Consider the following 24663-nt stretch of genomic DNA (forward strand, 5'->3'; position numbering starts at 1 on the left):
ACTCACTTTGTAGACCAGGCTGGCCTCGAACTCAGAAATCCGCCTGTCTCTGCCTCCCGAGTGCTGGGATTAAAGGCGTGCGCCACCACGCCCGGCAGGGAGGCCATTTGGGATTTTGTTGTTGTTGTTGTTGTTGTTTTGTTTAGTTGTTTGTTTTGTTTTGTTTGTTTGTTTTGAGACAGGGGGTTTCTCTGTGTAGCCCTGGCTGTCCTGGAACTCACTTTGTAGACCAGGCTGGCCTTGAACTTAGAGATCTGCCTGCCTCTGCCTCCCAAGTGCTGGGATCAAAGGAGTGTGCTGCCATCACCCAGCTGTGCTGTTTTGAATTTTTAGTCAGGTCATTCTAGCGATCTGCCTCCAATCCCAAGCAGAAAGCCTCCAGTGTGTCTTGCTGAAATCCTGCTTGCTTTAGATTAAAGCCCAGTTCTCTGGTGACTAGGACAACATCCATTGCTGTTCTCCAATGGGCATGGGTTCCTGTGGCCTCCACCTTCTCTTAGGGCCCTGTTCCTTCTGGGGAACCCCTAGGCATCTTTCCTAAGTAGAGCTCCTTTTTCCACTGGGCGGTGGCCGAGGCCAAGGTCACTCACCCTCCTGGCACTGCTCTCCATGCTTGTTTGGGTCAGAGCAGATATGGCAGGCGATACCCTTGTAGTCTGGAAAGCAGAGGCAGGCTCCATTGCCCCGGACCCCATCGCTGCACTGAAGGGGGGCAGGTACAGGATTAGCTGTGGACATGGTCACCACAGCCCCGCCCCCATGAACTACCCTCTCTGGTGGGCTCTGAGCTCCTATTCCCCCTGAGACTTCACCCTGGAAGTGACCTCCAAAATCAGTGAAGCTGCCAGAGGAGTCCCTCTCCTCCTCTCCCTCCCTCCTCCCCCTCCCCCCCAAAGGCTCACGACCCCAGCGGTGTTTTGAACTTTAACTGCTGTGTTCTTCTGTGGCAGGTACTAAGGAGCCCTGATGTCCCAAGGTGGCAAAAGTAGAATATTAAAGAACACTGAGCCGGGCATGGTGGTGCACACCTTTTATCCCAGCACTTGGGAGGCAGAGGCAGGTGGATTTCTGAGTTTGAGGCCAGCTTGGTCTACAAAGTGAGTTCCAGGACAGCCAGGGCTATACAGAGAAACCCTGTCCCCCCAAAAAACAAACAAAACAAAACCAAAAACCAACCAAACAAACAAACAAAAAAAACAGAACACTGGAAGGCTGGAGAGATGGCTCAGCAGTTAAGAGCACTGGCTGCTCTTTCAGAGGTCCTGAGTTCAACTCCCAGCAACCACATGGTAGCTCACGACCATCTGTAATGGGATCTGATGCCCTCTTCTGGTGTGGCTGAAGACAGCTACATTGTACTCATAAGTAAATAAATCTTTAAAAAAAAAAAAAAGGCTGAGATGCAGGCATGGTGACACATGCCTTTCATCCTAGCCCTCAGGAGGGAGAGGCAGGTAGATCTCTGTGGGTTCCAGTTCTACATAGTGAGTGCCAGGACTATGTAGTGAGACCCTGACTCAGAAAAATGTGGGGTTTTTTTTAGTGTGTTTGTGTGTGTGTGCCTATGTGGGCATGTGCACCTGAGTACAGAGGCCCATGGAGACGTTGGATCCACTGGAACTGAAGTTACAGACAACTATGAACGATCTAACATAGAACCAAACTCAGGTCCTTCTGCCAGAGCAGCATGTGCTCTTAACCGCTGAGCCATCTCTCCAGACATGAATGTAATAATTTCTAATGAAACAGTTTGGTTCAGCATCAGTTACTTGGCAGTAGGGGAGCTGAGACGAGAGAGGCAGGCCTGGTTCTGATGCTGTCAGCTGAGGAAGGTACCAACGTTCGTTACACGTGGACATGGTGGACAAGCAAGAGTGGGGACTCACGTTGCCTTTGCCGTAGCAGGGGTTGGAGAAGCCCCCAGGACACTGTGTGCAGTCAGGCCCAAAAAATCCTTTGCAGCAGCCACGTTTCTGCAAGACACAGAGCAAGCCTGGCATCCAGCCCATGCCAACCCCCACCCCCAATGGCACCTCTTTAACCATAAGCACTTGGGACAGTGCTAGGGGTCATAGTTCAGCCGCAAAGCCCTGGCCTAGCAGATGGAAGGCCTTGGTTCTAATCTTAGTACTACAACAAAAACAACAAAAGCTCTTCTAAACCAAACAAAAACAGAAGGAATGCCTGGGAAGGGAGGCCTCCTCAACCCAGCTTGGTTGTCCCAGACTACTAGGAAACACCCAGAGTCCTAGGTGTCACATGCCAGCCCAGGCTCACTGTGATGGTCTGGTTGCAGTAGTCAGCACAGCCTTTCTTCAGAACGTTGAGTCCAGTTGGGTCGTGGATATAAACGCACTCCTTGGGGAAGATATCCTAGGACATGCCATACAAGGTCAGTCAGCAGAGAGGATGCTGGAGCAGCCTTTGCCAGGCAGCCCCGGTCCCATTCTCCCACCCAGGGCAGGGCTGGGGCATGCTGAGCCTCCAGGTGTGGTCCAGCCCTCTCTGCTCCTACTCCCCACTGCAACCTGGGTATGCTTGAGAGTCTGGCAAAAGGGGATCCATCCTGAGTGCCAGGCTGGGGTGCTCACCATTTTCACGCTGTTTGGGGGGCATACACTGGTGTTCAAGGCTTGGCAATCCACACAAGAACCCTAGGAAGAACAGAGCAGGACAGAGGGAGGGGGAGGAGGGTCAGAGAGATTCAACAATCCTGAGATGGAGATATGAAGCAAAGGCATGTGGGAGGAGAAGGAGCCAGGTATAGAGAGACCAGGAAAGGTGCTGCAAGGAGCCAGTAAGAGGCAGGTGGTTCCTAGGCTCTCTGAATGCAGGGGTTCACTAGTCACCACAGCAGGCTCTGATGGAACAAGCCAGGATGCCCTTCCTTCACTGTGGTCTTCTTGCCTATGCCTAACTGCCCTTGTGCCGCAAGACCCTCCCTCAGTGAGAGCTGAACTGCCTCTGCACTGTGCTTTCAGAACTGTGAGTCAAACCAGGCCTCTGTCTCTGCATTACCTAGTGTTGGTGTTTCTTCTGAACGCCACCTCAGTTACCTGGCAGCAGCCAGGTAGGCCTGACCCACTATAAAAGGGGCTGCTTGCCCCTCCTCTCTCTCTCTTGCTTCTCCCTTACTCTTGCTTCCCTCTTGACCTCTCAGGCTCTCCCCTTTCCCCCTCCCTTCCCTATCTCCTTCCCCCTCTTGCCATGTGGTCATGGCCGGCCTCTACTTCCCTACTCTCTCTCTGCCTTTCTCTGACTCTGCTACTCTCCTACCCTCTTAACTCCTCCCCCCATGCCCTGAATAAACTCTGTTCTATACCATACCATCATGTGGCTCAGTGGAAAGGAGGCCTGCCGAGACACCCCCCTTCCCCATACCTGACTACACATCCATAAAACATATTCTATTTCTCTTTATCTTTCTATTTTTTTTTATTTTTAAAGATTTATTTATTTATTATATATAAGTACACAGTAGCTGTCTTCAGACACTCCAGAAGAGGGAGTCAGATCTCATTACGGATGGTTGTGAGCCACCATGTGGTTGCTGGGATTTGAACTCAGGACCTTCGGAAGAGCAATCAGTGCTCTTAACCCCTGAGCCATCTCTCCAGCCCCTCTTTATCTTTTTACAAACACATCATCTAGTCCCAAATATTCTGGGATTACAACACGATAGTGTTGTCCCCTGCCCACATCCTAGGGACGGGGTCTTGGTACAGGGTGGAGGGTGGGTTCCAGGCTCACCAGCACAGTCTGGTGCTGCTCTTCATCACAGTGCTTAGGTAAGATAGGCAAGATGGTGGGGGGCAGCAGGATGCCTTCCAGCATGTGGATCACACCGTTGGCAGCCGGTACATCAACCCTCCGCACAGGGATGCCCTCTGGTCCCAGCAGGATGCGTCCCTGCAACACAGACCCCACGTGCCATCTCCATCCCAGCAGGCTTCAGAAGGCCCTTGCTCTTCTGTTTCTGTCTGCTATGGCTTTACCTCATACTGTCGGACCTATGTCCACTTTCCTAGCCTAGCTGGGGCCTCGCCAAGTGTCCTGCCCACCATGGTATTCAGAGCATACCAACAGACATGAGCAAGGCCAGCGGCTCCTGCACTGACCCATGTGCCCAGCTGCCAACAGACCTCACAGACCTCACCTCCTCAGAGATATTCACAGTCAGGACCTGGTTGGCCATGGTGAGGACGCGTCCCTTAGAGATGAGCTTCTCAACTGTCAGCTGAGGCAGGAGACAGTGGTTTTAGGCTGGGCACTGGCCATACCTCGTTCAGGTGTGACACAGTGACTCTCAGAAGTGAAGAGGAGAGGATAAGGAAATGAGGTTCCCAGAAAGATCAGAACCTCTAGTGGCCTTTGAAACAGAGGACACCATGAAGGGGATGGGACACCCTCTCACCTGGCCATGGTTGTAGATGTGGTATCGTACCAGCTCCTGAAGTTTGGAAAGGCCCTGAGGGGAGAAGTCAGCCCCTGGAGGTTGATGGGGGAGTCCTGACAGCCCCAGCCCGCGGTCCCATAGCCCCATAGAACTTACTGCTGTGAAAAGGTAGATCAGTCGGCCATCTCGCAGGCTGTCCACAGCTTCGTTGCTCGGGGCAAAGACTGTGAAGGGCCCAGGCCCATCCAGGATAGATGGCAGCCCACAGTTCTACGGCAGCAGAATGTAGGATTAGACAGAATCCTGCCTCAGAGCCCTACCTGGTTCCTGCCGCCATCAGCCAACAAGGAGCTCCCACTGGTTAAGTGGGAGACATGGACAATGCATTGGTCCATGCCCCTGTAAAGCCTCAGGGATGGTGATGGGGGCGGGGGCTCTAGGAAGGTGGGTGGGCAGATTCTGGGGCAGTGAGCTGTTGTGGTCTGGATGTTCCCCTAGGTAGAACTCCTTTTCCCAAGCTCACCTCCAGGATCGTTTCAAACCGTGTGAAAACTTCCATAGAAGCAAGTATCTGGCCAACAGTTTTCTGTAAGTATAAGAGCCCCAGGACAGGATGAGGTGGCGTCTGCCCCAGGAGGAGGAGGAGCCTAGCCTCTGCAAGCCAGAACAGTCTCATACTGGCCTGAACATACTGAGACGTTCCCTAAAGCACAAAGTGGAGAAGAGGTCATTGGCTCACCTTGGAGTCCCCTGGAAGTGGGGGTGGAAGCTGCCATCGTAGAGCAGTGACCGTATGGAAGACCCCATTAGCTGCTATGTAGTTGGCCTTGTGGATACTGAACTGCTGGGGCTGATCTTCGTACTTGTAGGCATATCTCTGATGAGATAGACACGGGACTATGTCCCACGGACCAAACCCTCTGCTCCACAGCTCCCCGCCCCCCAGTACTCATTCATCCCAGCTGTGTCGTCCTCTGCCTGCCACTCCTCTGGCCCCAGTCTGAGATCCCTTTCATACCATGTTTTTGAAAGTGATGGTGATCTCCTGACCAGCCAGTGTCCACCACCTGCGTGTGTTTGGGGACCCTACATTCTCCAGTATGTGCTCCCCTGCGATGACATGCTGTCTGCAGAGCTGCTGAGCCAGTGTCGCCTGCAGACACACAGGGGTGGGGTGTTGTGGGTAAAGCCCAAACAGGCCAACCCTCTTTGTACCTCCCCTGCCTGAGTCACAGAGAGGGCAAGAGGCTTTCCCGGCCACCATCTCAAAGGGAAGGATCATGAACAGGGAGTTCATGACCTACTTTCAGGGACCTACATTCATGTTACTGGAGACAGAGGAGACAGAGAACATGGATGGCACCAGTACGGTGAATGGCCCCGAAGTGGTAAGAATCTCTTGGCAGCCCTGCTCTGTGGATGGAGAAGGGTGGAGTCAGAATTCAGATGGGAGCCCTGAGGCAATGGGTCTAGATGTCTAGCACGGGACCAGTCCCCACCTCCATCCCTGCCTCACCCAATTCTTGGGCAAAGAAACTAGAATCTCTGCTGAGGCTAGGTCTCCCTCCCAGTTCTGTGGGTACAGGGCAGAGGCACACACCCAGCATGGCAATGGCTGCTCTTAACCGCAGGAACACCAGGCCATTCTGATTGGCCCTCCGAACCTCATGGAGCAGATGTCCATAGCAAGCATGACCGTCACCCACCTCGTCGTTTTTGCACACGCAGCTGGAGACCCGGAGAGACTGGTCAGGGGAAGGATGGATGGTCCCCTTGATCCCACCACCCGCCAAGTCCTTCCCACCAGGTCCTGAGTGGAGGCACACACTGCCCACTCCACCCACCCTGCTCTGTGCCCACCTGGTCTTTCTGTCAGGGGTCACCTGACAGGTGGCTGATCTGTCGCAGGAATGTGGTTTGCAGGAGACATGGCACCCCTCAGAAGCGTTGTTGTTAATGCTTGTCATACCTGGTCGGCACATACAGGTGGCCTGGGCGCAACGGCAGGGGAAGGGGAGGACGGGACATCCTCCAGTGAGAACACAAGGAAACTGCTGGCATATGCCTCCTCCCTTACACAGCCCTGCCACCCCTCCCCCAAGACCAGGGTTGGAGTCCTCCTCACATCTTATAAATGGGGCATCTGAGGTGTTCAGACAACCCAGGACATGCCTAGGGTCCCACAGTCAGAGTGGGTGAGTGGCTTGAGAAGCAGATGACCTCACTCACCTTGCCTGGCCCACGGTACAGGCAGAAGGTAGAGTTGCTGGGGCAGCCGCCAAAGTTGGTGAGGCACGGGTCCCGGGGCAGACACACTTTCCCATCTCCGTGGTAATTCTCTGGGCACTGGCACTGAGCCTGCCCCTGGGGAGTCATTGAGCATCGGGCCAGTGGGGAGCAAGCAGATGGCGGGCAGGAGTCAGGAGCTGCCAGGGCAGAGAGAGCCTGAGTGAGCTGAGCCCCAGGAGCCCTCTCCTCTTCATGGTTTCCACCAGAGTGGCTATAAGCCCTCTCCCTCATAGGAAGTGTTTTCTTTCTGTGTAAGTCGCCAGATTGCAAAACACCTTCCCAGTCCCTGTCACCCACTCTGCTCTCCAAATTGAAGTCCCCTGCCCCTAGATCACATGCTTACCAAGACAAACATTGTCTTGCTGAGTGTATCCGGGCAGGCACTTGCAGGTGGGTGCCTCTGCAGAGCACTGGGAATTCTGGGGGCATTTCAGGCTCTGGCAGACTGGGAGCTCTAAGCAGAGAGATTATAGTGAAGGCTTAGCCCCAGGGTTGGGGAGGAACTCAAAGCACTCTGCCCTGTTTGCTGTGTGACTCCAAGGCACCCGCCTCACCTCTCTGAGCCTCCAGACAGCGGAAGTCTGGCCCAGGTTCTCCTGAGACTCAGACCCTATCTGTCACCCAGTTGTCCTCCCCTCCTCAAGCCACTGAGAACCTGCTGCCCCAGGCAGCACTGCTCACCTTGGTCACAGTGGGGGCCAGTATACCCAGCAAAACACCGGCAGCTTCCATCTCCCCGTGGCCCATGGCTGCACACGCCATGCACGCAGTTGCACACTGAGAGAGGACATACAAGGGCATATGAAACCGCAGACTCACCAAGGTACAAGCAGGGGCATCACCTTCCTGCCCTCTGCATGTTTACAATGTACGAATAACCAGAGCAGACCAGAGCTCTGATAAAAGATCACAGCAGAAGGGGAAATCCCGGAGGGAGCGAGGGAATAGAAATAGAAAGAGGGGCATCATGAAGGGCTTCCTGGAGGAGGCTTCTAAGACTCCCATATGCAAAAGCCTCAGGGCAGGACTCAAGGCCAACACCCCAGGAGGGAAAGGCAAGACTGAAGATTTAGGAGAGGTCTGCAGAGACAGACAGGATTGGCCATGCCCAGAGGCCCTGCAAGTTCACCTGATTGGCAGTCAGGCCCAAATCTATTGGGGTCTCGGCACTCCTGGCAGACTGAGCCGCTGAAGTTTTCCTGTTAACGCAGTAAGTCAGTGGGGTTCCCCCGACACCCCCACCTCATCCCTACCCAACCCTTACCTGGCACACACAGGTCCCGTTTCCTTCTATGCCATCCAGGCAGGTCCCGTGGCCACTACACGGTGTCGCTGGACCACCAGGGCACTCTGTGGATCCCAAGAGCTCAGCTTTTTCCCAGAATGCTTCCTTTACCTCTCCTCCAGCCCCTCCCCCAGGGCAGCCAAGGCTAGGGAGCCATGCCCTCGAGGCTCTCAATGATTAGTCACTGGGTGAACAAGGTTGAGGGCAATGTGGGTGCCTCTCAGATGAGGAGCTGGGGGCTGGGGCATAGGGCGACTGGAGCAGGGCAAGCAGCCTCGTCCATCCATACCAAAGCACTGGGATCCCCAGTAGCCGGGGCAGCAGGCCTTCTGAACCACATCCTTCCAGCATTCCTGGCTGCAGCCACTTAAGGATATTGCGGCGCCCCTGAGCTGCAACTCATAGCTAGGAGAGAGGGTAGGTGGGCCATGGGGTGGTGGGCACTTGTGGCTGTCACCCTCCTCACACTGAATTCCAGGAATCTACCCATCTCTCTCCTCCTCCTCTCCATCTAACCCAGAGCTGAGCCCAGGGCCCAGCACACAGTAGGTGCGTTGTTAAACACCCTTCCTCCTCCCTTCCTGTGCCTACTGCTCTGTAGGACACAGCAGGTATGTGTGTTACCGGATACTTTGTTTGCTCCCACCTGGAGGTCAGTGAGGTTCCTCTGGGTCCCCTGCCACCCTCTGGGTCCCCCGCCACCCTCTGGAAAGTGTAAAGAAGCAGGTGGAGCTGTACCGGCAGTCCAGAAGTATCTTCTCTGGGAAATTCCGAGACCAGCCCCAGGGACATAGCTGCCTCCTGATAGCTGCACACGCTGTGCAGGGTGTGTGAGTGACAAACTTGGTGTGGATGTCGCAACGTTTAGACCGCACCTGGGCCATAGGCAAAATGCACAGTGAGGGGCCTGGACCGCGGTCTAGCCTGAGTCTATACCGACTGCACAGTTTCCCTTCAGTTCAGTGGGAATGAGCAAGGCCAGGGAAGGTCCTAGGAAACCTCCATGTCACCTCCTGTCCCCATGTCTGTGTCTCTTTCTCCAGGGGAATCATTTCCGTCCAAGGGGAGGAGCCTGAAGTCCCAAACTGTCACAGGGACAGGGTGTAAAGCAGGGATGAGAGCTCCCTGCCTTCTTGGTCCAAACAGACACGTCACAAGCCTCACACTGTGTACAGGGGTACAGTGACTTCATACTCAATCTATCACACTAGGACAAAGCACAGGCTTTCTCACAAGCACCAGCTCGAAGCAGAGGGTCTGGCCTGCCATGTTAGGGCTGGGCAGCCACTGCTGAAAAAGCCCCATGGCAGTGCTGGCCCAAGGCGCCACCTCCAGATAGGGAACCAGCGTCCGGGTAATGACAGGCAATGGGGACAGCGGGGGTGGGCGGGGTGGGGGGTACAGGACCTAGGATGTTTTCATTTCATTTCTATTGCTGTGATAAAATACCCTGATAAAATGCAACTTAGAGGAGGAGGGCTTATTTTAAGCTCACAACTCCAGGTCACAGTCCATCATTGTAGGAAGTGACAGGGACTTAAAACAGCTACTGGTACCCTGTCCACAGCCAAGCAGAGAGAAATAAAAGCATGGGGCTGGAGAGATGACGCAGCAGTTAAGAGCACTGACTCCTCTTCCAGAGGCCCTGAGTTCAATTCCCAGCAACCACATGGTGGCTCACAACCATCTGTAATGAAACCCAATACCCTCTTCTGATGTGTCTGAAGACAGCTACAGTGTACTCATATACAAATAAATCATTCTTTTAAAAAAGAGAGGAGCAAAGCATACTTCTCAGTGATCAGCTAATACTCTGTACATTTAGACAGCCCAGGACCCCCTGTGTAGGGAATGGTGCCATCCACAGTGGGCACCACTAACAGAATCAACACCATCTTCCATAAATACACCCACAGGCCAACCTGATCTAGGCAATCCTTCATTGAGACTCTCTTCCCAGTTGATCTCTAGGTTCTGTCACTTTAGCAACGGAAACTACTCCCATGATTTGGACCTGAAGGTTGTAGGAGAGTTGGCCAGGGTCAGTGCTCTGGCTGAAGGGCAGCAGTAGAACCAAGACTCGAGAAGGAGGGAACTAATGCCCCTGTGTGACCTGCAGGGTAGCCTGCAGGAGATTGGAGAGTGGCTGCGGGCCAGGCTGGCAAGAGACAGCCAAGCTTGGGTGAGGCCCAGCTGGTGCACCCTCAGGCCTCAGTTAATGAGTTGTTATTGTTGTTTTAAAATGTATTTGTTTCTTTTCAAGATAGGGTTTCTTTGTGTTGCCCTCACTCTGTAGACCAGTCTGGCTTTGAACTCAGAGATCTATCTGTGCCTGCCTTCTGAGTGCTGGGATTAAAGGCGTGTGCCACCACTGTCTGTTAAATTTATTTTATTATTTTGTTTAAAGCTTTGATACATGTTTATACTGTGTGTCTCACATAGCCCCAGGCTGGCTTTGAATTTCTGATCCTCCTACCTTCACTTGTTACAAGTGTGGGCTACTGCACTTGCTTCAGTGAGGGATTTAGAGAGATGCCTGCCTGACCACTGTTGTGGAGAACTGAGGGGGGGTGGGGAAGGAGGGCGTTCCTCGAGGGCAGCCGAGGAAACAACTGCATGCTGGAGGGAGTAGAAGGTTTGAAGAGCTTCTGCCTGCCTCCATCCTGCAGCCCCATTCAGTGGCCTGAAACAAAGCCCACCAGTTTTCCACTGGGACCACCTTTTGGGTCAAAAAGAAGCCACAGTGCTATACCCTGGAGTGCAGACTGAGCCTATAGTTGCGAGAGAATGGGCTGAGAGGATATACAAGCTGATAGGGGAATGGCTTGGAGAAAAACATGTTCTTATCTTGAAAATGCTGACCACACTGTAAACTGGGTGCCTCCAGCACGCCCCTTCCCTAAAATGAGTTACAGGTGAGCGGCTTCCCAAAGCCAGAGAGAAAGGAAAACGCTTTCCAGTGGAGCAGAGCATACAAAGCCTCCCCCTCCCCCCCGCCCCCTCCCCAGCCCCCACCTTTCTGCTACTGTGATTTTGCCTTTTCCGCTCATGGCCTCATGACAAAGAGGGAAGTTACTCAGCAAAACCTCAGGTCTAGATGATGTTATGTTTGGATTTATCACGCCGAAGCTCCTCTTTGCAAAGCCAGGACATGTCTAGGAAATTGAGCAACTGAGTTTCAGGTTCGGGGGAACATCCTTGGCTGACAGTGGGCCCCCCTCAAAGCCCTTTGCCTAGGCAGAAATGAAAGTCCAGTTCCCACTCTGGTTGGGCCCCTAGGATGGTTGGCCAGGATTGGGTAATGCTCAGGGTGAGTTGAGAGCTGTTCTTCAGAGGGAGGGAGGGCCCGGAGGAAGCTGGAGCTTTGTAAGCCTGTGTGCCAGTGGTGATGGATGGCTAAGCCAACTGCGGAATCAGCACCTCTCTCTCCGGGGACCACACCCGAGTGAGACAAGGCACTCATCTGCCCACCAGTGGCACCAGACGGAGCTCACATTCCCACTGGGGATGCAGCTGGGTGGGATGAGGCTGGAGAGGCCTCAGCTGACTCAGAGGTCTGTTTCCTGGGAGCACCTTAGGACCTGGCAGGGTGCTCAGCACGAGGCTGAGTGGCTGCTTTCTCTGTGTGTGTGGGAGCTGGGAAAGCAGTGGAGACATGAACTATGCAGCTCAGTAGCAAGGTGAAGAAAACTCCCCTGAGCTGGAAGCAAGTTCCTGGGGAGTCTCTGGGTTGACCACCTAGAATCTAAATCCCCAAAGAGCAGAAGGGCCCCGTGAGCTGCCTCTCTCTCCTCTCCTCTGGATCAGAGCAGGGGGTGGGGAGGTAGGGACAAAGCTGGGCACTGGCCAATGCCCCTGCTTTTGTGCTGTGGCTGTGGATCCCAGGCTTGTCCTCGACACAAAGTCGTCCCCGGGCAGATGGACGGACACATGCTAAGACCCTCCTACAGGCAGATTTCCTTGCTGCCCGAGCCTGCTATGCCAAGTCCTAATGTCACCTGTGCTGCTTGCTGTCTGACTCAGGGGTCCTCTCTTCCCTCTGAGGCTACGTTCCTAGCAGCTGCAGCTTGTGTCCCATGTCATACAGGGTGAGGGACTGTGAGGGAAAGTAAGGACAGCATGGCTACATCCCTACCCACAAGGACCTCAGGACCTCTTCCCTGGCCCAGGCTGGCTTGCCTTCAGTCTCAGAATGACAGACTTAGGACTGTCTGGAACTACAGCAGGTCTCAGAGCTGAGATTTCTCACTGACCTCTGTCCCCATTGCCCAGGACACAGGTGGCAAGGTGCTTTTCCAGCTTGGCACAACCTGGATCTTGTGGTTTTCCATCATGTTTATCCTGATGTTCCACCTGCTCCACCCAGCCCTGGCCTGGCCATGAAATCCCCTTTCCAGGGGACCAAGCCCCCATGGCTGCCTGCTGGTGGATCCCCTCTCTCTGCCACGGGAGCTTCGGAAGCTGCCTAAGATGCAGGTTAACTTGGTTTCACGAGGGAAGCTCCCTTGCCCAGAAACAGATCCAAAACTCACTCTCCACACTCGTGGGAAGCTCTCCCCAAAACTCACGCAGCAGCTCTGAGCTGGGGAGACCTAGGGACAGGCCCTCTTGGCCTCTGGAGCCATGCTTCAACCACTCATGAGGCCCTGTGTTCTCAGCACACTGGGTGGGGAATGGCAGGCCTGAGTAAGAATCACAGGCTGTGGTCCCAACTATGGCTCTAGAGGAAACAGCTTGCGGCTCTCCTCGGGCCTGGGATTTCGAAAAGGAGAAACAAACAAGCTTGCTAAAGACTGTAAAGACTGAAGGGGCCACGTCCAGGGGCCTCTCTGAGACTTAAGAACATTGTTGTTGGTTGCTGTCTGTCCAATGGATCTCATCCCTTCCACACAGGCTCGGGGCTGGCCACGGGCATATTGGTGGCCAGGTTCTGATTGAGCCCCTTGGTTTATAGTTCCCGGAGGATAGGTAATGATCACATTTAAAAGCCCCAGGTGAGGGCCGCATAGACTATGGTCTCAGTCTGGGAAAGGAGGCCAGGAGGATGGGGCTGGCTCTGTCCCTGTTCACGCACAGGCTAGGGAACCCAGGATGACTGCCCAGAGTACATGACCAGCTAAGCTAGACAGAGTTAGAGGGGGAAAGTTGCTGAAGCCTTTAAGCTTCAGGTAGAACAGCCACAGACTTCAGCCTGGGGAGGTGGGACAATAGTGTGGTGCCCTGGACCCCCAGGGAGCTCAGACAGGGACCAGCTGCTTTGATACCCACCCCCAACACATCCATACACAAACTACCATGGTCCCTCCCTGTTCCCTGACCCTGGCTCCCACTCACCGTCTGCCCTCTGATGAAGCCGGAGTCTGTCAGGCAGAGGACCAGGATGCAGAGCAGAAGGAGGGTTCGGGGCTCTGCCATAGCAGGCAGGTCTGCTGTCTGAGACAAAAGTAGTGTGGGAACAGTGATTGCAGCAGCGGCAGGCAGCGAGTGAACTCCAAGAGGCAGGCATGAGGAAGGAGGCAGGACAGGGTGGGTGAGCAGCGCTTTAAAAGCTATCCGTCAGCTCACCCCCACAGGAACCCACCAGGATTTCCTCCTGCGTATCAGCAGCCTGCAGGCGGAAGGGAAGATGCTGGCCAGTGACCCCCACATGGACGACCTGGGCCCTGTTCAGGGCTTCCTGGCCCAGGACGCTGCTCCCTGGCACCATGGTCTGGAGGTCCAGACCCACCATTAGCCACCTGCCTGGGGTCTACGGGAGATTCTAAAGCAAATTTAAACACCAATAAATAATTTCCCCTGCATCTGTCAAGCTGGCTTTTTCATTCAGAAGGTTCGGGGTTCTGGTGGCTAGGAGGCTGTTGGACAGCCCCTGGGCTGGCTGGCCCCCAGGTCAGCTGCCTCAGTCTTTCTGTCAGACACCAGTAGAGGTGGAAACACCATGCTAGCCCCTCAGACTGGTCTCCCCTACCAGCCTCATGGCCTTCCTGAGCCCACCCCTAACTCTGCAGCCACAGTCCAGGTTCCATTGCACTTCAGTCCTCTCTATGCTTGGGGTGGGTGGGTGTCTGTGACATCCCTCACTTGGCTTTGATGTCTGTAGTGACTGGGTAGAGCCACCGAGCACAGCCTAATCTTTTAGGGACCTCCACTCAGGCAAACCCAGGATTCATGGATTCAAAGCAGAAAAGAATTCAGGACTGGCGGGTATGAAATAAAACCGAGGTTTCATTAAAAATAGTGTTTTTTTGTTTTTTTTTTAAAAAAAGCACACCCAAGAACATGTGTGCAGACCTCTCAGTCACCATTTAATAAGACTTAAGGGTTTTGTTGCTGGTCTTGTTGCTGTTGTTAGTGTTGTTTTGTTTGTTGTTGTTTTTCGAGACAGGGTTTCTCTGTATAGCCTTGGCTGTCCTGGAACTCACTCTGTAGACCAGGCTGGCCTTGAACTGAAGAAATCCACCTGCTTCTGCCTCCCGAGTGCTGTGATTAAAGATGTGCATCACCACCGCCCATATCTATTTATTTACATCTCAAATGCTGCTGGTCCTCACAGAATCCCTCCCCAACCCCTCCCCCTTTTCCTCTGAGAGCATGGGGCCCTCAAGTCTCTGCAAGATTAGGTGCATCTTTTCCCACCAGGCTAGACAAGATCCCTCTCCTATTGGGGAGAGGATCTCACAGTCAGGCTACAGCTTTAGGGAGAGCCTCTGCTCCTTTGCTGGACTCTTTCCTCCCCACATGTCCATACATTTTCCCTTTCTACTTTGCTTCTTCTTTTTGCTTTGTTTTGCTTTTTTTGTTTTGTTTTGTTTTTTTGAGACAGGGTTTCTCTGTGTAGATCAGGCTGGCCTTGAACTCAGAAATTTGCCTGCCCCTGCCTCCCAAGTACTGGGATTAAAGGCGTACGCCACCACGCCCGGCCTTCTACTTTGCTTCTTGGCCAACTGGGGCTTTTCTAAATTCCAGTAAGTTAACTGCAAGGGTATATGATATAGGTATATGGTGTGGGTATATATATGGTAAAGGTATACGGTATAGGTATATGGGGTATATATATATATGGTAAAGGTATACGGTATAGGTATTTGGGGTATATATATATATATATGGTAAAGGTATACGGTATAGGTATATGGGGTATATATATATGGTAAAGGTATACAGTATAGGTATATGGGGTATATATATGGTAAAGGTATACGGTATAGGTATTTGGGGTATATATATATATATATATATATATATGGTAAAGGTATACGGTATAGGTATGTGGGGTATATATATATATATATATGGTAAAGGTATACGGTATAGGTATGNTATATATATATATATATATGGTAAAGGTATACGGTATAGGTATATGGTATAACTCTGTGTGCCCTTCCCTTCTCCCAGGTAGGTGTGGTCTCCGATGGTGAAGCTAATTGGTTTGGACTAAAATCTCTCGCTGTGCCTAACAAAGCAGACACATGGATCTCGGCTGCAGCATGGGCTTCAGTTACACGCAACAGGCTTTGTCATCAACTGGCCAACTAAGTCCTTTCTGTCTCCTCTAAATGCTGCCTTGGCTAGTCTTTCTGGCTGCTGTCCTCAGGGCTGCCTGATTAAAGAAGTAGATTTTCTTTGTTCAGATAAACTCGGCCTGGGTTTTTTTCCACTAATCGCTCGAGGTTCAGAGCACTTTTTCGACCTGACACCAGGCTTTGGGGCAGCCCAGGGCCTGATTTCAGCCCCTCTGGCACTGGCAATCAGCTGGCACTGCTCTTTTTTTTTTTTTTGGTTTTTTCGAGACAGGGTTTCTCTGTGTAGCCCTGGCTGTCCTGGCACTCACTTTGTAGACCAGGCTGACCTCGAACTCAGAAATCCGCCTGCCTCTGCCTCCCGAGTGCTGGGATTAAAGGCGTGCACCACCACGCCGGGCTCCGGCACTGCTCTTTAATAGTTCATTTTTGTCTCTCCTGGAGTACTGTTAGCTGAGAAAGGACAGGAGTACCATCTGGACTGACACTGGTGTGGAACAGGCAAGGAAGGAATAAAATTGTTCTTTGGTTTTGTTTTGAGACAGATGTAGCCTTGGCTGTCCTGGAACAAACTCAGGCTGGCCTTGAACCCAGAGATCCACCTGAGTCTGGCTCCTGAGTGCTGGAACTAAGGCGTGCGCCACCACGTCCAGCTGAAGGTGGTGTCTATTGTTTACCTAGACCCCTGGTTGACCACAGCTCAGCATGGCTCTGCTCTGGGGACCCTCCCACCTTCCCCTCCTTCTCTCTCTTCTTGTCTCCAATCTCCCCGTGCTGACCATGCCTTTGGTTGAAACCCTTTTGGGACCCCAGTTCTCTATAACCTTGAAGACTCAGGTTGTGTCAAACTCCATTTTATTAGAATAGAGAATGTAGGCAACAGGAATTATACTTGGTGCTGGCAGCTCTAGGTCCCCTGTACTGGCTCCTCTTGGACCCATGACCTGGGAACTCCCCATAGCGCCTCCTCTGCTCTGGACTTGAGGAGACCTCCATTTTGGAAAAGCCTACAACGTGGGAGCTTGCCTGTGTACTCTGCTACCAGCTTTGTAATTAGCAGCGGCACGCCCACAATGACAGCAAACAGCAATGAAGGACTGGACTTAACATTTCAGAAAAGGACATGGGGGTTATCAGGTCCACAGCGCCACGCTAACAACAGCATCAATCACAGACAAAACAATGCTGGCGCGTCTGACCATGCCACTTCAGAGGCAGGCGACACAAGGGACGCTAACAGCACAAGGACGCTCTGGTGGGGCTGGCATATGTCTTCCCAGCGTTAGGAAGGATTAACTGATCACACATGTTCACAGTCTCTGTGGGAGCTGGTCACATGTGTGGGGGCCACGGGCAATCAATGTAGGAACCAAGGGAGAGGAGAAAGACCTTAAAAAGAACGCAGAAGGCCCGCTTCCCTGCCCACATGGGCACCAGGCTAGGCTGGGCATGGCAGGAGGCCAGGGCTGCTATGGCGTGCACTAGCCAGTGAGCTCCACAGGCAGCTCCCTGCCACAAAGAGCTTCCCACTGTCGTGCGAGCAGTGAGATGAGCTTTTCTCGGCTCTCGGCACTGGGGACAAACACCTGCCACTGTACCTCTCGGCCCTGGCCAACCCTGCCAGGACCACCTGGCATCTCCCCAAAGTGGTCCAGGGTGACACTCCCCATGAGGTCGTGACCCTGTGTGTCATCAAAAACAAGAGTGAGGGCCTGTGGGTAGGGATAGTAGCCCATGAGCACCCGGTCCAAATCCCGGACCCGGCGGCCATCGTCTAGCCGGTATCTGTCCCTCTGCGGTGGCTCTTTGGCAAATTCAGGCAATGGATAGTGGATGTAGTCCTCATCCAGGAGGAAGATCTCGGCGCTGGTCAGGAGCAGTGTCTTAGGGCGCAGTGGGCCCCTGCCCCGCCCAAGGTGTGGTGTGATCACCTGGAAGGCCTGGATGTACAGTAAGATGCTGAGGGCTGGATTCTTTGCAGGAACAGCCATCTTCTGTGCGACAATGTAGGTCAGGTCCCCGACCTCTTCCTCACTGGGGTAGGTGAACTTGACGCGGCTGGAATGGATCAGCTCATAGTTTTCCATTTTCCCTGCAGGATGAGAGACACCAGGCTGTGGCCTGAGGTGGCCTGTGGTGCAGTCAAAAGCAACAGCAGCCCCACATAATGAGAGTAGTCCAGGGTGCTTCAAGCTAGAACCCAGGACTGAGAGAGGTCTGCTGGCTGCCTGGGGACTGCTGGGATGGAACCTCTGCCATGGAAAACGACCCATAAAGCCTGGTCAGTTAGGCAGAGACAAGGGAAAGGTGGGGACAGAGGCAGTGAGGGTTCTGGGGATGGACAGGGTACCTGTATTCTTGTCCCCAAATTCTGAGTAGAAGTCCTTGTCAACAGGCTCAGGCGAGGGTGTGCGCTCCAGGGAGGACAGCACAAGCATCAGATGCTGGAGGAAGCAGTGTGTCAGGTAGCTGTCGCGAGTCAAGCACGTGACCACCTGCGTCGGGGAGGAGCCTGCACAAGAAGGGGCTGGTCACAGGTACAGGCCACCATTCCCGTCCCTGCAAGGCCCCGACAGAAAACCAGGACCCACAGGGTCTATGTGGGAGGGCATCATGGGGCCTGGGGAGATGACCCTATCTCAGGCAGGAAGGGCTGAGACATTTTTCTGGAAGGGAATAGAGGCATTAGGGAAAGGGCTTAGCTTTCTCCTTTCAGGAAGTATGAGTCAGAAACATCCTGCCCCTAAGTTCAGGGCCCGCTCTGCTGGTCCCTGTACACCCAGCTCCTGCTACAAACCATGGGGCGGGAGGGAGTACTGCCATCTCAGCAGTTCCCGAAGCCGCTTCCTCCTACCCGAGTGGCTGGCTTGTAAGTGGAGATATATGTGTCACATGATAGTGTACCTACATGTGCGAGGTGGAAGGCCACTGGTGACACTGGCCTTCACCCAAACTGGGGCAAAACATCATGTCACTCACCCGTCAGCCGGAAGTACTGGTCAAAAAGGCCGACGTTGACTGACTGCAGGTCACTGAGCTTCAACACAAAGCACTGAGAGACGTGGAAAGGACTGTTGTTATAGTCGGTGTTTTTCTGGTGCCAGAAATCTGTGATGGACAGAAGAGGCTAAGGTTAAACATGTACGACAGGAATGTTGCCTGGCAAGGAGCCAGCACCACCTGCACACATGGAGGACTGTATGATACTGGGAGTGGGGATGAGTCTCATCTTGCTTAGCTCGGTGGAGTCACCAGGTCACTGGATGAGGTTCCTACTGAGATCCAAAGGGCAGAGGCTGCCAAATCCCTGCATGTGCCAGCCAGTTCCCAAGCATTCCCTAGCATGGCACATGCACGTTTAGCCTTAGGTCTCTGTGTGTTCTAAGAGGGAAGGGCTGCTGTTACCCTTTTCTCAGATCAGGGACTCTGAGTCCAGAGCTTCTACCCAAGTCTTAACCTGCCCCTGACCCGAGAGCGGCCAGGCTGGAGGACCTACCCTGCAGTGGTTCAGAGAAGTAGCGGCGGAGACCATCATGCAGTATGAAGTACACAGCCTTGCTAGAGAGCAGCACACAGGCGGTCACTTCCAGCCCCGGGGTCTGGTAGAACACCACTGATGACCACAGGAGGTGCCTCAGCTCCTCATTTTCAACCTGGGCACAGAGGGGTTATGTGGGAGCCTGCAGGCGAGGAGAGTGGGGCAGGCCACACCCCCTTCCTCCTGGACCACACTTAAGTGAAGACTCCAGGCAGCACATCCCTCCCTCCCTTTCTGAGTCTGGCTAATGTGGTGATCCCTGTGTTCTAGGAACTGCTCATGGCCTTGGATGAGGAGAGACAAAGTTCATCTCATTTTTCAAATAAACTCAGAGCAGAGAAGAGGGGAGAAAAGGGGGTACGCACGGGGATCTATACCTGGACCAGGGAGCCATAGTCAGGTATGATGGAAGGCACACTAGCTAAGTGGCAGACCTCTTGACCCAGATCCTCCATCCTGTGAGCAGATGGAGCTCAAAACCACATTATGTCAAGAGAATCTGGTCCATGACGATGCCCCAACACAAACTATACCCACCCTCAGGACTGACTGGTACCACAGCAGAGCCCACATCTCTAACCACACAAGTGCCAGCCAGGGAGACCAGCACCTGGGCCAATACCTCAGCAATGCTGTTGTGGAAGAGGTCAATGATGGCTCTCCCCCGAAGACGGGCAATGTGCTGGAGTGATGGGCACACTGGCAAGTGAGAAGGGATCTGATTCTCTTCAGATGTAGACTGGATTAGGCGCTCACTTGGGTACTGGGCAGGGACTTCTGCTTGTGCCAGGGCCTCTGCTGGAGCAGGACCCCCTGCTGGAGCGGGACTCCTTGCTGGAGCCCCTGCTGGAGCGGGACTCCTTGCTGGAGCCCCTGCTGGAGTGGGACCCTCTGCTGGAGTAGGACCCCTTGCTGGAGTGGGACCCCTTGCTGGAGCGGGAGCCTGGTTTGGAGCTGGAGCCTCTGTAGGGGCTGGAGCCTCTGTTGGAGCTGGAGCCTCTGTTGGAGCTGGAGCCTCTGCTGCGGCTGGAGCCTCTGCTGCGGCTGGAGCCTCTGCTGCGGCTGGAGCCTCTGCTGCGGCTGGAGCCTCTGCTGCGGCTGGAGCCTCTGCTGCGGCTGAAGCCTCTGCTGCGGCTGAAGCCTCTGCTGCGGCTGAAGCCTCTGCTGCGGCTGAAGCCTCTGCTGGAGCTGGAGCCTCTGTTGGAGCTGGAGCCTCTGCTGCGGCTGGAGCCTCTGCTGCGGCTGGAGCCTCTGCTGAAGTTAGACCTCGGTCCTCTCCTGGGGCCTGTACAGGAGCCAGACCTGGAGCCAAGGCCTCTGCGGGGGCTGGAGCTGAAGCTGTTGGTGGGACTGCAGCTGGAGCCGGAACTGGAGCGGGAGCGTCTGCTGGGGTCTCCTGCAGCCGCTGCTCAGCACTACATCTCCCAGAGACCCAAGAAATGCCAAGTGAACATGTGTGCCCATAGAAAGTCATTTGTACAACATCAGAGTGTGGTGGACACCTGTAAAGTCAGTGCTGCTCTTGGGGTCACTGGGTGATCTACCACACAGAACAGGGAAAGGGTCTGGGTGTGTATATGCAAGCAGAGGCAAGAACCAGGATTCAACATGGTCTTCAGTTTGTTTTGGGGTATCTTTAGGTGGCCCTGGCACTTCGCCTACTCAGCCACCACTGCACACGGCCCTGCTGGGGTGTCCTGCTCTATCTCAGTCATAATTAATGCTCAAAAGCTAAATCTCATGGGGGCTGGGAGTTCCCAGCATTCAGCCCACGGGGCCACACTGATGAAGGGTGGGGTCCTCTGGATGCTGCTCTCTCCAGCAGATCCAGTCCAACTGCTGGACTCCCTAGGGCTGTCACCCTGCATTTGTCCAAATACCCCATGAAGCTGCCAGGCTACTCTCCTGCTGTCACAGGTGTGTTGATACATCTTTACGGGCCTGGTTTCTGCAGCAGTCCCAGGAGCAAGCTAGGTTTGTGGTAGCTTGGAAGAAGGACAAGGTGCAAGCCACCTAAACCTCACATGGCAAGGGGAGGTAGGGGGCAGCCTCCTCTGTGCAGGTATAAGAGGGGCCCTGGATTCAGCTGTAAGAGTTGAAAGCCCTTTGAGTCATCAGCTGGGGACTGACTGAGAGGAGAGGAGAGACCCAGTGGGGAGGATAGGGTCTCAGCATTTTGCCAGCATAGAGAATCTGAACTGTTAGATCCTCTCCTCCACAGGTGGGGAATCCAGCAAGAGAGAGCAGGGGCCCTCCAAGAGGAGGGAGAGTGAGAACAGGCTAAAGCTGCCAGTCCCTTCCTGCTACCTCAGTCTCTGCTGAAGAAAGGATGGCCTACCCATACACTCTGGTCTTCAGAAGGTTCTTTGTGAGGGAATTCCAAGCTAGACATAACTCAGTCCTTCCTGACAAGAACTTTGTGATAGGAAGAAAAGAAAAAAAAAAGTCTGAGAGGGAGTCTTAGGAATGGGGGCCCTGGAACACTCCCGAGCTGACAGAGCCAGCCACTGGATGAGTCGCCTGGTGGAGGAGAAAGATGACATCCAGAAACCCCACTTGTACACATGAGAGGTCAGTGGAAGGGCCAGGGGACAAGGTGATGTCCTCCACTGGCAAGACAGGGCTGGCTCCCTTAACCCGTCCTGCACGGAACAGCTTTCCTGGGCTGCTTTTAAGGCTCTAGAGATCTGGAGCACTTAGCACTAAGTTCATGGAGGCAAAGGCTCAGAGAAGTGGGAGAGGGAAGGTAAAGAGAGAGTCCTACAGAGCACGAAGGCCCAGAGACCATACCCAAGCCAACCCCACACCCCAGGTCCCAATAGTCTGCACTCGTCTCACCTGGCCCTGCTCTTGGCAGGCTGGTTTCTTGGCCTAGCTGAAGGATTCTTGGAGATGACCACAGTCTTCAGGTCCTGCAGTGAGGCGCGTAGCTGATTGTAGACTCGCAGGAAGTGGAATTTCTCATGGGGCAGCACAAAGATGGCGGTAACGAAGCGGTAGCCCACGAGCAGCTCGAGCACATGGCCATCAGCGAAGGCACCCCGTGGCTGGGTGCAGCTGCGAGTGGGGTCTAGCAGCACGGTAGAGAGCGGGACGCGGCTAAGCTTGAAGCTGTTGCGGTTGCGGCAGTTGTGGGTGCCTCGATTGGGCATGGGGTTGAAGTCAGCCTTGATGACGTTGAGATGCTGGGACGTGAGCAGCAGCCAGTAGGGGATGGCAGCGGACTTGACGGCTTCCGAGGGCGCGCAGCAGGAGCGCCGCACCGCTGAGCACAGCGTGCAGCTGGCCCATTCGATATTGCCTGAGTAGTCCCCGGCAGGGGTCTGGACCATGCGCTTGTCACTGTAGACCAGGTAGACAGGGAAGCAGCCCTGGCTGCGCTCCTGAGAGCCCCCGGCCACCTTGTAGAAGGTGAGCAGCTGGCGCAAGAACTCCTGCAGGGTGGTGTGGCTACCATAGAGGATGGGGCTGCACAGCATGGCCATGTGCTGTGGTGCAAAGCAGGAGCGTAGATCAGCATGGAACTCGTGTAAGTTGGCAGCATCCGAGATGATGAAGAGCGTGTTCTCACTGTGCCGCACCTTGAGAACCAGACACAGCTCGGGCATGAGGAAGCCAAACTCCGTGAGGTCGCCATGTGGGAAGCAGAAGACAAAACGCAGGGATGAGAGGATGTGCTGGCTGCTGCCTCGCGACTCTTGGTGTGGGATCTCAAAGACTGCGATGCCGAAGTCAGTGAGCACAAGGCAGGCAGCAAATTGGCGGATGCTGCCTTGCACGTGGATCAGGAAGCACCAGAGCACCTTGAGGATGCGGATGTGCTCCAGCAGGAAGTCCTCATCGGCGCCCAGGGCCCACTCCAGAGCCAGACGCTCCTCTTCTGCCTCCTCGTCCTCGTCTTCCTCATCCTCTTCTCCCTGGCCACTCCCCTCCTCTTCCTCTGCGTCTGGGGGTCCCATTTCAAAGTAGCGGTTCTCAGCAACATCCTCCTCTTCCTCTTCCTCTTCCTCCTCCTCGCCCTGCTCACCGTGGGCTTCCTCGCGCTGGTTGGCAGCCTCAATCCAGGCAGGGAGCTGCCGTTCAATGGCCTGGCGGATCAGTGTGCTGAGGCGCTGGATAAAGTCCTGGTTGGTGGCTGTGTAGCCAATGCAAGTGAAGGGCAGGAAGATGATCTGGCCGGACCCAGGCACCACTTGAACCTCTGGCTCTGCATGATCTGGGCTGTGCAAGAAGAGACTGGGTCAGGGACCCAGGGGCATTCTACCCCCTAGTCTGCTGTCGTATGTAGTCCCCTAACCCTAGGGAGACGATCCCTGGGTCTCCTGAGCCTCTCATACAGCTGAGCCTGTCAAGTGGCTGCCATTAGGATGAGTCCATGCATCCACATACTGCGCAGCACACCCTGCCCAAACCACGCTGGCTGCCACAACCAAAGTGCTATGCAGACTTCTGTCATTCAGATGCTGCCAGGTGTCAGAGGCAATCAAGTGCTACAGGGTGTGAATCACATTGTTGAAAAAGGCTACTTCTACTGACAGCCTGGTTTTCCAGGGAAGTAAATAAAGTTGGATGGGTCCTAGGACCTTTTCATTTAAATTTCAGCCCCTCTTGGCCTCTACAACCCTCCCATAAACAAGAATTAGAAATACGCTTTTATAGCCAGGCATGGTAGAGCAAGCCTTTAATTTCAGAACAGGGAGGCAGAGGCAGGTGGATCTCTCTTGGTTTTGAAGCCAGCCTGTCTACATAGTGGGTCCTGAGCCAGCCAGGGCTATATAGAGATCTGGCCCCAAAAGTCACTCATCAATCAATCAAGCCAGGCGGTGGCGGTGCATGCTAACTTTAATTCTAGCACTCGGGAGGGAAGGAAGCAGATCTCTGAGATTGAGGCCAGCCTGGTCTACAGAGTGAGTTCCAGGACTACATGGAGAAACCCTGTCTCAACAACAAAAACCCCACAAAAAACAAAACAAAAAAAATTAAGCATACAAATAAACAAATAAATAAAAATAGACTTCTGCAAAGGGCCAAGGAGCTAATATTTCATGATGTGTGTGCTGACTCTACCCATGTAATTTTGTATAAACAATCATTTAGGCATATAATAACCAAAGGCTTAACAGATGGCTCAGCAGCTAAGGGTACTCAGAGTTCTTGCAGAGAATCTAGGTTTGTCTCCCACACCCACACAGTACCTAACAACCATCTGTAACTCCAGTTACAGGAGTTGAGATGCCCTGTCTTGGCCTCCAGAGGCGCCAAGCATACATGTTGTACACACATATATACATGCAGGCAAACACTCATACACTTAAAATGAAATAAACAGAATTTTGCTTGTTTGTTTTGAGACAGGATCTCTTTCTGTAGTGTTAGCTGCTCTGGAACTTCCAGTGTATATGAGGCTATCCTCGAACCTATAAAGATGTGTTTGCTTTTGCCTCTTGAGGGCTGGGATTAAAGAAGTGCACCACCGCACCCAGAAAAAGAAACAAATCTAATAACAACAAAAAGCAGCATCAGCCGGGCGTAGTGGCGCACGCACACCTTTAATCCCAGCACTCGGGAGGCAGAGGCAGGCGGATTTCTGAGTTCGAGGCCAGCCTGGTCTACAAAGTGAGTGCCAGGACAG

The 24663-nt window shown here is 53.8% G+C and overlaps 2 protein-coding genes across 4 annotated transcripts in view; both read right to left on the reverse strand.

Moving 5' to 3' along the window:
• Stab1 (stabilin 1) overlaps positions 1 to 13533 on the reverse strand; it is a 30251-nt gene extending 16718 nt beyond the window's left edge. Inside the window, exons 1-22 of the mRNA XM_021181154.1 lie at positions 13305 to 13533; positions 8709 to 8845; positions 8260 to 8375; positions 7950 to 8035; positions 7815 to 7884; positions 7367 to 7462; positions 7029 to 7139; positions 6626 to 6822; positions 6257 to 6387; positions 5997 to 6124; positions 5715 to 5809; positions 5415 to 5549; positions 5136 to 5273; positions 4920 to 4982; positions 4553 to 4666; positions 4415 to 4468; positions 4157 to 4237; positions 3751 to 3909; positions 2592 to 2654; positions 2278 to 2373; positions 1887 to 1973; positions 591 to 702 (exon numbers count right to left, since the gene is read on the reverse strand). Of these exons, the coding sequence (XP_021036813.1) occupies positions 591 to 702; positions 1887 to 1973; positions 2278 to 2373; positions 2592 to 2654; positions 3751 to 3909; positions 4157 to 4237; positions 4415 to 4468; positions 4553 to 4666; positions 4920 to 4982; positions 5136 to 5273; positions 5415 to 5549; positions 5715 to 5809; positions 5997 to 6124; positions 6257 to 6387; positions 6626 to 6822; positions 7029 to 7139; positions 7367 to 7462; positions 7815 to 7884; positions 7950 to 8035; positions 8260 to 8375; positions 8709 to 8845; positions 13305 to 13385 (2350 nt within the window). The 5' untranslated portion in view covers positions 13386 to 13533. The remainder of the gene's footprint in view (positions 1 to 590; positions 703 to 1886; positions 1974 to 2277; positions 2374 to 2591; positions 2655 to 3750; positions 3910 to 4156; positions 4238 to 4414; positions 4469 to 4552; positions 4667 to 4919; positions 4983 to 5135; positions 5274 to 5414; positions 5550 to 5714; positions 5810 to 5996; positions 6125 to 6256; positions 6388 to 6625; positions 6823 to 7028; positions 7140 to 7366; positions 7463 to 7814; positions 7885 to 7949; positions 8036 to 8259; positions 8376 to 8708; positions 8846 to 13304) is intronic.
• Positions 13534 to 16331: 2798 nt separating this feature from the next.
• The window catches only part of Nisch (nischarin), a 36312-nt gene continuing 27980 nt past the window's right edge, over positions 16332 to 24663 (reverse strand). Inside the window, exons 16-22 of one of the 3 annotated variants that reach the window (XM_029468842.1) lie at positions 21870 to 23252; positions 20245 to 20446; positions 19654 to 20154; positions 18990 to 19146; positions 18473 to 18601; positions 17844 to 18005; positions 16332 to 17585 (exon numbers count right to left, since the gene is read on the reverse strand). In XM_029468842.1, coding sequence (XP_029324702.1) covers positions 16975 to 17585; positions 17844 to 18005; positions 18473 to 18601; positions 18990 to 19146; positions 19654 to 20154; positions 20245 to 20446; positions 21870 to 23252 — 3145 coding nt within the window. In that variant the 3' untranslated portion in view covers positions 16332 to 16974. Of the gene's footprint in view, positions 17586 to 17843; positions 18006 to 18472; positions 18602 to 18989; positions 19147 to 19653; positions 20155 to 20208; positions 20447 to 21869; positions 23253 to 24663 lie in introns of all 3 variants that reach the window. The other 2 variants (XM_029468840.1, XM_029468841.1) reach the window with 2 other exon arrangements.

Source organism: Mus caroli, chromosome 14 (assembly GCF_900094665.2).
Source record: "Mus caroli chromosome 14, CAROLI_EIJ_v1.1, whole genome shotgun sequence".
Lineage (NCBI taxonomy): Eukaryota > Metazoa > Chordata > Mammalia > Rodentia > Muridae > Mus > Mus caroli.